Source organism: Geotrypetes seraphini, chromosome 1, assembly GCF_902459505.1.
Source record: "Geotrypetes seraphini chromosome 1, aGeoSer1.1, whole genome shotgun sequence".
Taxonomy (NCBI): Eukaryota; Metazoa; Chordata; class Amphibia; order Gymnophiona; family Dermophiidae; genus Geotrypetes; species Geotrypetes seraphini.
In genome coordinates this window covers 62,487,248-62,501,450 of record NC_047084.1, presented here as the reverse complement: position 1 = coordinate 62,501,450, position 14,203 = coordinate 62,487,248, and the positions used below count along the sequence as shown (strand labels likewise).

At 45.7% G+C, this 14,203-nt stretch overlaps 1 protein-coding gene across 1 annotated transcript in view; it reads left to right on the top strand.

The window, feature by feature from the left end:
• The window catches only part of C7 (complement C7), a 91,584-nt gene that overhangs the window by 48,537 nt on the left and 28,844 nt on the right, over positions 1-14,203 (top strand). Inside the window, exons 11-12 of the mRNA XM_033932246.1 lie at positions 1,999-2,227; positions 12,885-13,059. Coding sequence (XP_033788137.1) covers positions 1,999-2,227; positions 12,885-13,059 — 404 coding nt within the window. The remainder of the gene's footprint in view (positions 1-1,998; positions 2,228-12,884; positions 13,060-14,203) is intronic.

Sequence of the window (14,203 nt, the reverse complement as noted above, 5' to 3'; positions counted from 1 at the left end):
GAAGAGGAGACTTAGAGGGGATATGATAGAGACCTACAAGATCATGAAGGGCATAGAAAGAGTAGAGAGGGACAGATTCTTCAAACTTTCAAAAAATAAAAGAACAAGAGGGCATTCGGAAAAGTTGAAAGGGGACAGATTCAAAACGAATGCTAGGAAGTTCTTCTTTACCCAACGTGTGGTGGACACCTGGATTGTGCTTCCAGAGAGCATAATAGGGTAGAGTACGGTACTGGGGTTCAAAAAAGGATTGGACAATTTCCTGCTGAAAAAGGGGATAGAGGGGTATAGATAGAGGATTACTGTACAGGTCCTGGACCTGTTGAGCCGCCGCGTGAGCGGGCTGCTGGGCGCGATGGACCTCAGGTCTGACCCAGCGGAGGCATTGCTTATGTTCTTATGTTCTTAACTGAAACAATTATGTCAAATGTGGTCAAACTTAGCCTGGAAATTCAATGCCGGTGGCTGGACTGCGTCACTTGTTCTGAATATTGGGCCACTAGTCTCAATATCTTGCCCCCCCCACCCCCCATCAAATATAGGACTCTTAACACACTCTTATTTTTTTCCATATGTAAAAAAGAGGCAAAAGACCAGAATTAAGCCAGAATCCAGGAATTTGCCTCTTAGAAGCTGTATGCTCACTTTTGATCGCTTGGCAGAAAAGAAGGCAAAAGACAATTTTTCCATCCCACAGTGTGCCTTTCTCAGCTGTAACACCTCTCATTTTTAGCTCTCACTGGGAAGTCATCTGTCTATACACTTTCCATTATCCTCTCTATAGCTATTGGAGCCATTGATACCCCTATAGCATATAATTGCACAGAAAGTAGTTCTCCTCTCCCAAAGGTGTACTATTATCCCTCTTATTCTCCCCTTCTCCCATGGGTTAGCTTCTTCTGCTTTCTTCCCTTTCCCCTACAGTATGTTATAATAGGCAGTGACTAGAATGTTTATAGTAACTTGTCACACCCCTCCTGCTTCTGCCTCTACCCCCAGGAACATCTTATACAGGCAATGATAATACATGTATACTTTTATCTGCGATTAGAGCTGACAATTTTGTAAAAGTCTGTTTCTGCAGGTAAAGCACTGTTGTAGTCATGGAAATGGCTTTGAAAATGATCATATTAACTTTTTCTATTATTGAAACATAAGAACATAAGAAGTTGCCTCCACTGTGTCAGACCAGAGGTCCATCGCGCCCAGCGGTCCGCTCCTGCGGCGGCCCATCAGGTCTATGACCTGTGAAGTGGTTCATGACCATTTCTATAACCTACCTCTACTTCTATCTGTACCCCTCAATCCCCTTAACCTTTAGGAACCTATCTAAACCTTCCTTGAACCCCTGTACTGTGCTCTGGCCTATCACAACCTCCGGAAGCGCATACTCTTCTAAAGTTTTTAGTTTACAGTCTAATAGGCATGTCTTGTCTGCATGCCAACACATGGGAATGGCTTTCCATTTTACTGTTAATTAATGCCCACGACCTCTGACCTTATTTCTTCCAAATAGAATCCATGTAGCTCCTTTATGAACTTCGCAAACAAAAAAAAAGACACTTCTTTTGAAGCGAGCCCTACCATATTGTATTTACCCCTTCCCTCACTTCCCCCTCTTTATTTTTATTTTTAATCTCGATGTATTTATTAACTTACCAAGTTCCTCCTCCCTTTTTGTTCTAGTATTTCACTCTGTCATGCACTCCTTTTTTATTATTATTTTTTTTAACGTTTCATTTTTTAAAGATATATTTTATTTTAAACCGTTTAGGTACCTGTTTGATAAATGATATATCAAAGAACAAAGAAACTTGGAATAGCCACATTTTTTTTAAGGAGCTGACGTTGCTAGAGATCATTTCTTTAATGGATGCTGCCGGCGTTGCCTATGAAAGAATCAACCTGCCTTTTGCAATCTGTTACTGTTGTATTTACTTGGGGGAGGGGGCTACTGAAAAACCTCACAGAATGATAAGTTATCTTTGCATTGTCTAGCTGACCCCACTGTATGAGCTGGTAAAGGAAGTGCCCTGCACTTCCGTGAAGAGGTATTACCTAAAACAGGCAATTGAAGAATACCTGAAAGAAACAGATCCGTGTAAATGCCAACCATGCCAGAACAACGGTCAGCCAGTCCTGGAGGGGACTGAGTGCCAGTGTTTATGTAGACCATATACATTTGGATCAGCCTGTGAGCAAGGTATCCTTGTAGAGGACCAGCCAGGTTAGTGATTTGTTTTCTTCAGTTTTTAATTTCCCTCGTCAGGCCTCCACTACTACTCCTATTGTAAGCTAGTAAAAATAAAAATTGCTTCACTCACCTGGGACTTTTTCCTAGGTTCCAGGGTAGGTGAAGGTGAGGAGGCAGCAGCAACAGCTGTTGAGCCCTTTATGGCAGGGCAGAACTTCAACTGTATGAGGGCAGCAGGAGGGCTGCCAGGGAAAGGAGCAGGCAGTTGGGGATGAACTGCATGTCCTCCTGTGAACCCAGAAATGCTTTCAGCAGAGGCACTCCAGGTCTATTGGGACTTAGGCCCGCTAAGGGAGCAGGTTTCTTTTTTGGGTCCCAGTGACATCACTTGTCTGTGCTGAATGCCGGGGAAAGCAGGTCAGGCCACCTTGCGTGCATGCACAGAATTCTGCAGATATGGAAAGAGAAGGTTACCAGATTTCATGAAGCAAAAACCCAGACACGTGGCCCCGCCACCGGCAACGCTCCATTCCACCCCAGCCCTGCCCCATTCTGCCTCCGCACAAACCTCCTCTTAAGCTTGCAGCTGTGTCTGGGAGGGCCTCTGAGCATGCGCAGATGCGAAGCAATGACATCATCGCATTACATCTGTGCATGTTCGGAGGCCCTCCCAGAAACAGCCCAGAGCTGAAAATCCAGACAAACTGCTTACAGGTTAGAAAGATGGTTGAACACCTGGACAGTTCTTTAAAAGAGGACATGTTTGGGTAAATCTGGACATCTGGTGTGTAAAGCATGCTGGAACTTGTCCCAGGGTCCTGGGAGCACAAATCTAGGAAAGAAGTTCCAGTAAGCGTTTTGAGCAATATAAGGGCCTTGACAAAGTATAAGGCTCTGGAGGCTTCAGCAGTAGGGTTGCCAGATTTTACAATGGGAAAATCCATACCCCATAGACCTGCCCCCCAGGCCTGCCCAGTTCCACCCATCCCTGCCCTAATCCCGCCCCCAATCCCACCCTAGCCCCCCTCCTAGCCTGTTCTCATATGGATGCCATGTGATAACGTCACGTGCACGTGACATCACTGCGTGGCATCCCACATGCACAGACTTCATTCCTGCCCGACAAGATTTAAAGTGGCTTTTCAAAATCTGGACAAAGTGCTGGGTTTTGAAAAGCCATCCGGACCCCAGGACATGTCCTCAAAAGGAGGATATGTCCAGGGAAATCCAGACTCTGGAGAGAGCTGGGCAAAGCAGAAAGCTGTGGAATAGGGATGTGTTTATGCCTGAGACTTGGGCAGTATGCAGTGTAGGAGCTGATGGGCACAAGGAAGCTACCACAGGGTAGCTGGTTGGGCATGTATTTATTTGTATGGCTGGCTGTCAACGTTTCTGAACAGTATGTGAATGTTCACAGTGGAGGTGTGTATGCAAATGGATGGTTCAAGCATGGATGGAAAGCAGAGCTGTGCAAGCACAGGTGACTGCATATCTGAACTGTCGGCTAATTTTAAGTCAGTTTAATATATATGTGAATGTAAGTGTGATTATGAGGCACTGGACAAAATTGGGGCTCAATTTTGAGCTGTAAGGTGTTTGTGTTTGAACTGAGCATGAGAGTGGTCTAAGCAGCTTTGTGGCTGCAAGCGCAAGACAGCGACAGAGTTTGTTTACTGTGTGCCTGAAGCAGTTGCTGGCAGCTAAGGACCAGTAACTGTGAGAGAAGGATGCTTTGTGTGAGGGTGCCCTCAAAGCAATGGCATAGTAAAGGTGGCCGACCCCTTCAGGCACCATCTTGGTTGGGGCACCGGTACCTCTTCCCCTCTGCCCCCGCTCCCCCCTCATACCTCTTTGGCTCTTCATTGGTGCGAGAAGCATCTCCAACCTGCTGCTTGCACTGGCTTTGGTTCTCTCTCTGAAGTCACTTCCTGGTTGCAGGCTAGGAAGTGATGTCAGAGGACAAGCCAAGACTGGTGTGGGCAGCAGGTTGGAGATGCTGCACACGTTGGAAAAGAGTTAAAAAGGTACGGGAGGGAGGGTGTGTGTGTGTGTGTGTGTGTGTGTGTGTGTGTGTAGAAGAGGGCAGGATCACCAGCGCCCCAGGCGCTTCCTATCCCCACTATACCACTGCCTCAAATGGGTTCTTTTATATCAGAAACTGCTAGAAATAGCTCTACACCCTGTTTCCCGTTGCTGCTCTGCCAGGACCTGCATCCAGCTCCCTCACTCCCTCCTTTCCCTGCCCTGCCAGTCTCTGTACCCATCCCTCCCTCCCTGCCAGGTTCTGTACCTTTTCCCCCTCCCTCTTGATGCCTTGCACCTCTCTCACCCCTGCTCCCACACCCCACAGTCAGCACCTCTCTCATCTCTGCTTCCCCATCCCACAGTCAGTACCTCTCTCACCCCCTGCTTCCCCACCCCACAGTCAGTACCTCTCTCACCCCCTGCTCTCCTCCCCACAGTCAGCACCTCTCTCATCCCTGCTCTCCCCCCAGTCAGCACCTCTCTCACCCCTGCTCTCTCCCCCAATCATCACCTCTCTCACCCCTGCTCTCCCCGCCCCCCACAGTCAGCACCTCTCTCACCCCTGCTTTCCACCCCACAGTCAGCACCTCTCTCACTCCTGCTCCCTCCCCATATTCAGCACCTCTCTCACTCCTGCTCCCCCCCTCCCCCCTCCTCAGTCAGCACCTCTTTCACCCCTGCTCCTGCCGCGATTCACCACTGGACCACCAGAGAAACTAAAGGTATGTATGCAAAACGGGAGGGAGATAAAAATAATTTGAATCAGCTGGGATAGGAGATGGAGGGATCCCTCCTATCCTGGACACCGCTGGACCATCAGAGAAACTAAAGGTATGCTGGAGAGGCGGGAGGGAGATAAAAATAATTAGAATCAACTGGGAAAGGAGGCGTGAGGGATGCTGCCTGTCCACCCACCGCTGGACCACTAGGTCTCACGGCAGACCTGGCAGAGACCTGCAAACAGGTTCAGGAGGGGGAGGGGGCAGGTCAGCGTTGACCTAAATATAAACTGAAACCTCCATTTTAGGGCCATTTTTTTGACTCAAAAATCTCAGTTTATATTTGAGTATATATGGTAAGCATATTTGGGAGCTGACATGAGGCTATGCAGGTAAAGCCTGTTCTTTTGGATTGGATTGGAATTTTGGAAAAATTCAACTGAGGGACCTGGAACCCTACTAGTTGTTGAAGGTTTTCCTTGGGAATTCTGGCTAATTGTGGTAAGCTCTTTGAGAAAATGAACTTTTAAGAGTTGCCACATTGGGATAGACTAAAGGTTCATAAAGCCCAGAATCCTGTTTCCAACAGTGACCAATCCAGATCACAAGTACCTGGCAAGATCTAAAAGAGTAAAACAGATTTTATGCTGTCTATCCTAGAATAGGGTTTGACAACCTTTTTACTGCAAAGATCCAATTTATCCAAAATGTTTGATTCATGATTTACAAAGAGCCGCAAGGTGTAGCTTCTCTCCCCTCCATCCCCTCACAGGTTTCTCATCCTTCCCTCCCTCCCATGCCCCGACCCTTTAATCTCCCTCCCAACCCCATGATCCCTCCCCCCCCTCCCAGGGTCTACCAAGATACCTGTGAGAATCTTTGTGGCAGGAGTACGGCCCTCTCGCTCATGCCTCCTCACGGCTGCCTTTTAAAATGGCTGCCACAACCTCTTACAGCAGCTTGTGGTACTACAGGAAATGCCGTGAGCAGTGGATTTTCCCAAGTTCATCTTAATGGCTTATGAGAATTTCTTTTAGGAAATTATCCAAACCTTAGCGCATGCAGATAGCAAAACTTACCCAGAATGCTTTTGGACACCCTGCTTTAGGCTATTTTTCTTGTGTTGGGTGCATGTTAGAATGTAACCCAGCTGTGTAAAAGTGCACCTTAAGCATTTCCTTCTAAACAGTTCATCATTGAAACAGCAATCATATGAATACACCACATGGTGAAACTTAACCACCTCTTCTACGAAACCACGCTAGCGTTTTTTTAGCACAGAGAACCGCGCTGAATAGCCCGCACTGCTCCCAATGCTCATTGAGTTCCTATGAGCGTTGGGAGAAGTGCAGGCCATTCATCACGGCTCCCCACGCTAGAAACTGCTAGCGCAGTTCGTAGAAGAGGGGGTTAGGATCACAATTTAGGATTTATTTATCACCTTTTTGAAAAAATTCTCTCAATGTGGAATACATTAAAATAATGTGGACACAGGCAAAAGAAAATTACAGCAGAAAAAACTATTCAAATAATACTACACAGCATGGTATGCTACTTACAATGTTGACACAATTATAAATAAGACTAATTCAACAGTTCTAATAAAACAAGCCACCTTAGACAATCATCACTTTTGTTTTACCAGGATTTTCACCGGGTTCCTTTTATTTTTATAGGTACTCTTTGGTAGAAATAAGATGCCATTTTGATTAGACTCTAAGGGGCTCATAATCGAAGGAGAAAAACGTCCACAAACCGGCCTAAGTCGGCACTTGGACAAACCGGTCTAAGTCGGCACCAATTCCACCCCTGCAGCGCGGTCATTAGTTTTTAGAGCCCAGCCCACGCCGCCCCTCTCCCCAATCTGCGAGGGACCAGACTCATCATACGCCACCACAAGTTAGAGTCTAAACACATAGGCGAGTACCTTCACCAGAGAGGAGAGCGATCAGAAACTCTCTCCTTCTTCAAAAATCCCTCTCATAAACTCTAACACCATTGCCTCAACTCTAACCAAAGAGTTACTAGATCCAAAGAATCTTCCACCACACAAACAAAATGGAAAATCACGCATACAAAATCACACTTGCCCTCCTAGTACTTTCACTACTCACTTCAAACTGGCAAACCACAGGATATCACCTATCACCCATCCCAATTCTGACATCAACCTTCAGACAACCACATCCACCCAGAAAAATCCATACCACCAGAACCCTAACATCCTGCCCACCGACCAGCCTAGACCACATTCCCACGGTCTGGGGAAAACGACCTCCACCAAAACATAAGACCACCACGCAAAAACAACAAGCACCAGCAAATAACATCCTCTACCTCAATCGCAACCTTAACTCCAACACAAAATACACCTCGCTAACCTGTGCCTACATGAATATAAGATCAATAAACCCAAAAGCAAATCAAATCAAAGACTGGATAATCAAAGAACAACTAAACTGTCTCTTCCTAGCAGAAACCTGGCTAACATCCAACACGGACCCATGCATAACCGAATTCTGCCCCATAGGTTACAAAGTAGAAATGGTATGTCGAGAAAACAAACGAGGGGGTGGCCTAGCGATTCTAGTAAAAAACAATCTCAACCTAAAAGTGCTACACAAATAATCAACCCCTCACTTAGACCTTCTTGCATGCCAACTATCCGATAACACACTCACAGGCACCTTGAACTGTCTACTATGCTACATCACTCCAGGAAAATGGAACACCTCAAAACATGATCTTGAAGAATTCTTATTCCAGAACTCTCTATCCTCCTCATACAACTTGCTCCTAGGAGACATTAATCTCCACCTCAAAGACCACACATCCAAACAAGCAAACGAAATACTCTCATACCTCGACGCCCTATCCTTCCAGGTCCTCAATCCGGAACCCACGCACAATAAAGGCCACCAACTTGACATAGCAGCATTCACTCCTCATAACCTACACTCCCCAAATATTCACATCACTAATGGTACATGGCATCCCTCTCTTTGGTCAGACCACCACAAATACACCTTCACTATCAACTGGCCTCAAAATAACATAAAATCTATGCCCCAAAAAACAACCTTCAAATCTAGACAGAAAATTGAACCAGCCACATTCTGGGACAAAGTGGACCCTGCACTTGACACCATAGACCCTTCAGACTTCGCAAAACACTGGTGCACCCTAAGTGAAACAACCTTGAATGAGCTAGCCCCAGAAAAAACCAAACACAGAACCTGCAGACCATCAGACAAGTGGTTCGACTCAGAACTCCACCTACTAAAAAGGCATTGCAGACAACTTGAAAGATCTTGGAGAAAAAAGAGAAATGACCAAACCAAATCCGCTTGGAGAACCCAAATCAAACTATATAACAACAAACTTAAGGAAAAACGAAAAACTTACTACACTAAACTAATTGGCACAAACAACCCCGACACAAAAACACTCTTCAACTTAGTAAAAAAACTTACAGACACAAACCTATACCTTGCCACTCAAGGCAACAAAACTCCAACAGCTTCCCAACTTGCTGACCATTTCAAACTCAAGATCATCAAAATCAGAACTACCTTCAACAACTCAACTACCATACTCAACGAGTTAACAACTACCCCCACAACAGAAGAAGCCATAACAGCAGACAGAACATGGGCCACCTTCCCAACTCTACAATGGCCTGAACTGAACCGACTATATAAAAAATACAGCCACACCTCATGCGACTTGAACTACTGCCCATCGTATCTTCTCACAAATGCCTCCCCTAAATTCAAAACCAGCCTCATGCAGTGGATACAAAGCACTCTCATAGAAGGCCAATTCCCACAAGACCTAGGAGAGATCATAATCACACCCATACTGAAAGACCAAAAAGGTCCTGTAGACACACCTACCAACTATAGACCGATCGCTTCGATCCCACTCTATGTCAAGCTGATTGAAGGACTTGTGGCTCAATATCTCTCTAACTACCTAGCCGACCACAATATACTTCACTCATCCCAATCAGGATTTAGATCTTACCACAGCACGGAAACTCTACTAGCAACACTACTGGACATAGCCCGACAACACCTCAGTAAAGGTCACAGGATCCTAATTATCCAACTAGATCTTTCCGCAGCCTTTGATCTAGTTGATCATACCATACTACTCCAGATACTTGATGCAATAGGGATCTCAGGGGTGGTATACAACTGGTTCCAAGGATACCTTAAAACAAGAACTTACAGAGTTAAGATAAACGACACGAAATCCAACACATGGTCTAATCCATGTGGAGTCCCTCAGGGATCTCCACTTTCACCCATTCTATTCAACCTCTACATCTCTTCCCTTGGTACCACTCTAGACAACCTAAACGTAACATCCTTCAGTTACGCAGACGACATAACTATCCTCCTCCCCTTCGTAACCCAAGACAACTCTGCAACTGGACATCTGGAAACAATACTGGACGAAGTAGAAAAATGGATGACAAACCACAAATTAAAACTAAACTCGGACAAAACCAAATTCTTAATGCTTGAAACGGACAAAATCCCATCCATAACAGACCTGGAAATTAAAACTATCAAATACCCAATCCAGACCTCCCTCAAAATCCTGGGAATGCTGATAGATAGATGCTGCACTATGCAGACTCAAATCAACAAAACTACCCAAAAAGCATTCTTCACAATGCGCAACTTAAGAAAAATAAGGAAATTCTTCGACAAAGAACACTACAGGATCAATGTTCAATCCCTGGTACTAGGACTTGTGGACTACTGCAATATCCTATATCTACCATGTCCTACAAAAATGATCAAAAAACTACAGACCATTCAGAACACAGCTCTCAGACTAATCTATTCCCTCGGAAAACATGACCACATAACTAACGCCTACCTAGACTCACATTGGCTACCGATTAGAGCCAGAATCCAATTCAAACTATACTGTCTACTCTTCAAAGTACTCAACGGTACAGCACCTGCCTATCTAATCGATCGCCTAAACCGTAACCTTCCACCAAGAATAAGAAGAACACTGACACCATTCTCATACCCACCACTCAACGGCACTCATCGTAAAAAGCTTTATGATAACCTCATAGCAACACATTGTCACAACCCTAAGCCCGTAGCTCAGCGTATACCTGCTGTGACACGGTCTAAACCTAGCCCTGCCATCAAAAGGGCTAATCAATGCGATAGGGTTGTGACCAGTCATAGGGAAAAGCCTACCTTTCCCTTTAGCTCAGATTTGGCTGATCTCCAGGGAGGAGAGGAGTTAGAGCAGAATAGCTCACAACAGCCTGAGAGGGATCTCCCTCCCCCTGCAATCCCTCAGCTGAAACAGATAATGAGAAAGCCAAGGCAAACCAGGCAAACTCTGCAGGTAACTCCGCCCCCTCAGAGAGCAGGGCAGGCTCGTCTGAGTACTTTAGAGGCTGCTCTAAAGAGGAGGAAGGCAGTCTATCCTGGAGCAGCCCAGGGAAGGGTCTCTCCCGAATATGCTCTGGATTCCCAGGACTGGGAAATGCAAGAGCCTGACACTGACCCTTTGGCCAACCAGCTAGCTACTGAGGAACCTATGGATCTAGGTGAAACTTCCAGTCTGCCTGAAGATGTACAAATGGAAGACAGCTAAGTGGCAGGTCTGTGAGGTGTAAGGTTTATTAACCTACTGTGTTTGTGTTTGGACTGTTTGGGAAAAGGTGCTTTTGTTTGAAAGCCCTGTGAGGACTTGTGCTGGTTGGGGCTGTTCCTGTTTGTGTAAAGCAGGAGAAAAAAAAAAACGTTTTTTCTTTTTGCAAGTTTAATTTGCTGGCTAAAGTTAAGCTGGTTTGGACTGCCAGGGTTTGAATGAAAGAGAGGGAAGTAATGTGGGGAGAATCTACTTACCATTCCAGGTTGGGTTAGTGGGGCCATTATTGGCATTCTGTGAATCAGAAAGTAATTAGTAGATTCGTTTACTCCCCTCCCCCCACCATCTCCTTTAGAGCTGGTTGGGGACAAGCCAGAACACCTTAAGGCTTGTGCACAAGAGCTTTTGAGCAGTGCTGTGAATATGGGTATTGTTTTGCCTATAAAATTAACAGCCTTTTTGCTTTTGTGATTTATTTTTGTTTACTTACCTGATTAGAGGGCAGAGCTGTCCCCTTTGCTTTTGGGCAGCTCTAACTTTTGGTTTCCTGACATAAATTGTTTTCTTTATGGCAGAGAGTTTGGGACTGACTGTTGGCCAACTCTCTTTAACCCACCACTAAATAAAGTGGAGATTTCAGGACCAGTAAAGTGACTCTTTTGTCTTTTGATTTCCTGACAAAGCAGTGAGTGTTATCCAGCAGGACTTCCCTCTACCTAGGGAAGCACGTCGGAGCAGCGCGAATGTGAGCGTGGGCCGTACCTACTGCAACCACGGGTACCGGCTCCGCCACAACATGCAGCAAAACTCGAACCCTCCATAACCAGATTGTTAACCTCAACATCTGACTTCAAAGCATTCCGTAAAGAAATCAAAACGCTACTTTTCAAAAAGCATATTCAAAACACCTAATCTCCCTCTCCTCTTCCACGTACACCGACCAGGTTTACCCACTCCCTGGCACCATACCCTCAACCGACCAAAAAAAAAAAAAAAAAAATTGTACCTAATTCATCCTTCCTAATTCATATTACCTACCAACGCCTGGAAAAAGATTTAATATGTAATGTAATATAACTGCTTCATCCAATGTTACCAAGTCTATACTCATTCTGTTACTATGTCTTACCCTAATTATCATGTACCCTCCTGGAAACGTCCAGCTTCATCTTATGTAATCCGCTTTGAACCGCAAGGTACAAGCGGAATAGAAATCACTAATGTAATGTAATAATCGAAGGAGAAAAACGTCCACAAACCGGCCTAAGTCGGCACTTGGATGAACATTTCTCAAAAACGTCCAAGTGACGATAATAAAAATGGATTTTGGATGTATTTCTAAATGACCTAGACCTTCATAGTGCCGCTGAACGACCAAAGCTAAACGGGGCATTTCGGGAGGCGTGTCGAGGGCGGGACGTGGGCCGGCTTGGACTTAGTCATACAGCATGTATAACCGAAAGTTTTACACAGAGCCTAGACAGAACATGGACATTGTGACTTAGACCGCATGGTCTAAATCACAAAAACCCACCTAAAGTCACCAGATAAGCACTGCAAACACATAAAACAGACCCCCACACACTACCCCAGTGATCACCAACCCCCCATCCCCATAAAAATTTTAATCATAACTTTAAAATTCAGCCTCCAGACCATCATCACCTGGCCGCCTGGCATAGGAAAGCCTAGTCGTCCAGCCCATGGAGAGGAGAGGAGGACCCATGCCCATAAGCCCCTGTAATTACTGCATTGATACTTAAACATGTGCATTCCCCTATACACCCCAAAACCCTTTTGTACTGGCATATAAGTGGCTCCTGTAGCCATAAAGGCTATTGGGGTGGTAGATAAGTAGGTTTAGGGGATTCTGGAGGTGGTTTGGGGGGCTCACCGTAACATATAAGGGAGCTGTAGGGAGGAGAAGACATGGCACCCTTTTTGTGAAGTTCACAGCAGTGCCCTATAAGGTACCCCACTATTTAGGTGTCATGTCTGGGTGTGCAGTCCATCACTTTGCAGACCCCTCCCACGTCCAACAGGGCTTGTTCTAGGCGTTTTGGACTTGGACGGAAAGTTGGACGAAAATGTGGTATAAAGATAGATGATTTAGTGGCTTGTATTATCAAATCAGCAGGACGTATAATTAGAGGATTTTTGAAACGAAAAAAAAGTTGGACGTATCTTTCGAAAATGTGCCTTGAGCTGTTTTTTGTACTTTGGATGACTTGCGAGATGGATGTAAATGGACTTAGACGTCCCTTTCGATTATGCCCCTCCACAGGCCCAAAACATACTGTCATCTGTTTTAGGAGTCACTGACGGCAGCTGGAGCTGTTGGTCCTCGTGGAGTTCCTGTGCCACAGAAAGGAGATCGAGGAGCAGAAGCTGCAATAATCCATATCCAAGTGGTGGCGGAAAATCCTGCATTGGAGACAGTTTTGAAAGCCAGCAATGTGATGAGGACGAAGATCTCAAACATCTTCGGTACAATTCAATGCAATCTTGGCAACCAGAGAGCTAAATATTTCTTATTTTCAATTTTCTGTTTCTCAGTCATTGTTTTCTATATTATTTTTCTGATCACAATATATAATCACAAAACAACAAATTTGGATGGATGGGAAAAGGAAGTCTGTTTATTGATTTTGGACTTCATTTGTACTCAGTACTTTGTCTATCTTTTCACAATGCCATTTAGGATGCTAGTTAGTGACAACTGTTTGGCTGGTCTATAATTATATAACAATGCCATCAGTACTCCCACTCCAGAGAAGTATTTGTCAAACTTTTTGTGGCTGTCCCATTATTGTGGCAAGAGAAAGTATGCAACCTCTGGAGGCCTACCTTTCCATCTGTGTTGTTATATTTGGTCCCTCTACATCAGTGGTCTCAAACTCAAACCCTTTGCAGAGCCACATTTTGGATTTGTAGGTACTTGGGGGGGGGGGGGCTCAGAAAACATAGTTAATCTTTTATTAAAGAAACTAGTCTTTAAGCCCGTTACATTAACGGGTGCTAGAATAGATGTGTCTGTCTGTCTTTCTTTATCTCTCTCTCCTTGGCGGTGTCTGTATCCTTCTGTCTCCCCCTCCCCCCTGAGCAAAGCTGTCTGCCCCCAGCACCCACCTCCCCCCCAAATGTCTCTCCATGGCCCTCTTCTGTCTTCCCCCCCCAGAGCAAAGCTGTCTGTCCCCAACACACCTCCCCCCAAAGCAGCCCCCTTTCCCTATCTCTCCATGGCCCCTTCTGTCTCCCCCAGCACACCCCTCCCCCCAAATCAGCCCCCTTTCCCTCTCCCGCTGACTCTCTCTCTGGCCCCCTTTCTCTGTCTGTCTTTCTGTCCCTCTCCCTGCCCCTGTGTCTTTCTTTCTTTCTATCTCCCTCTCTCTGCTGTCTGTCTGTCATTTTTCCCCATTTCCCTGTGCAGCAGCATTTCCATCCCACTTCCCTATGCAGCAGCAACAACATTTCCCTCCTATCTCCCCTTTCCTGTGCAGAAGCAGTAGCAGCATTTTCCCCCACCCCCTTTCCCTTCTCTTACCTTCTCTTCCCTGCTCCATTCGGCCCCTCCCCCTTCTTGTACTGCCGTTGTCCTGCTCGATCTGGCCTGCTCCTGACCCTCCCACCG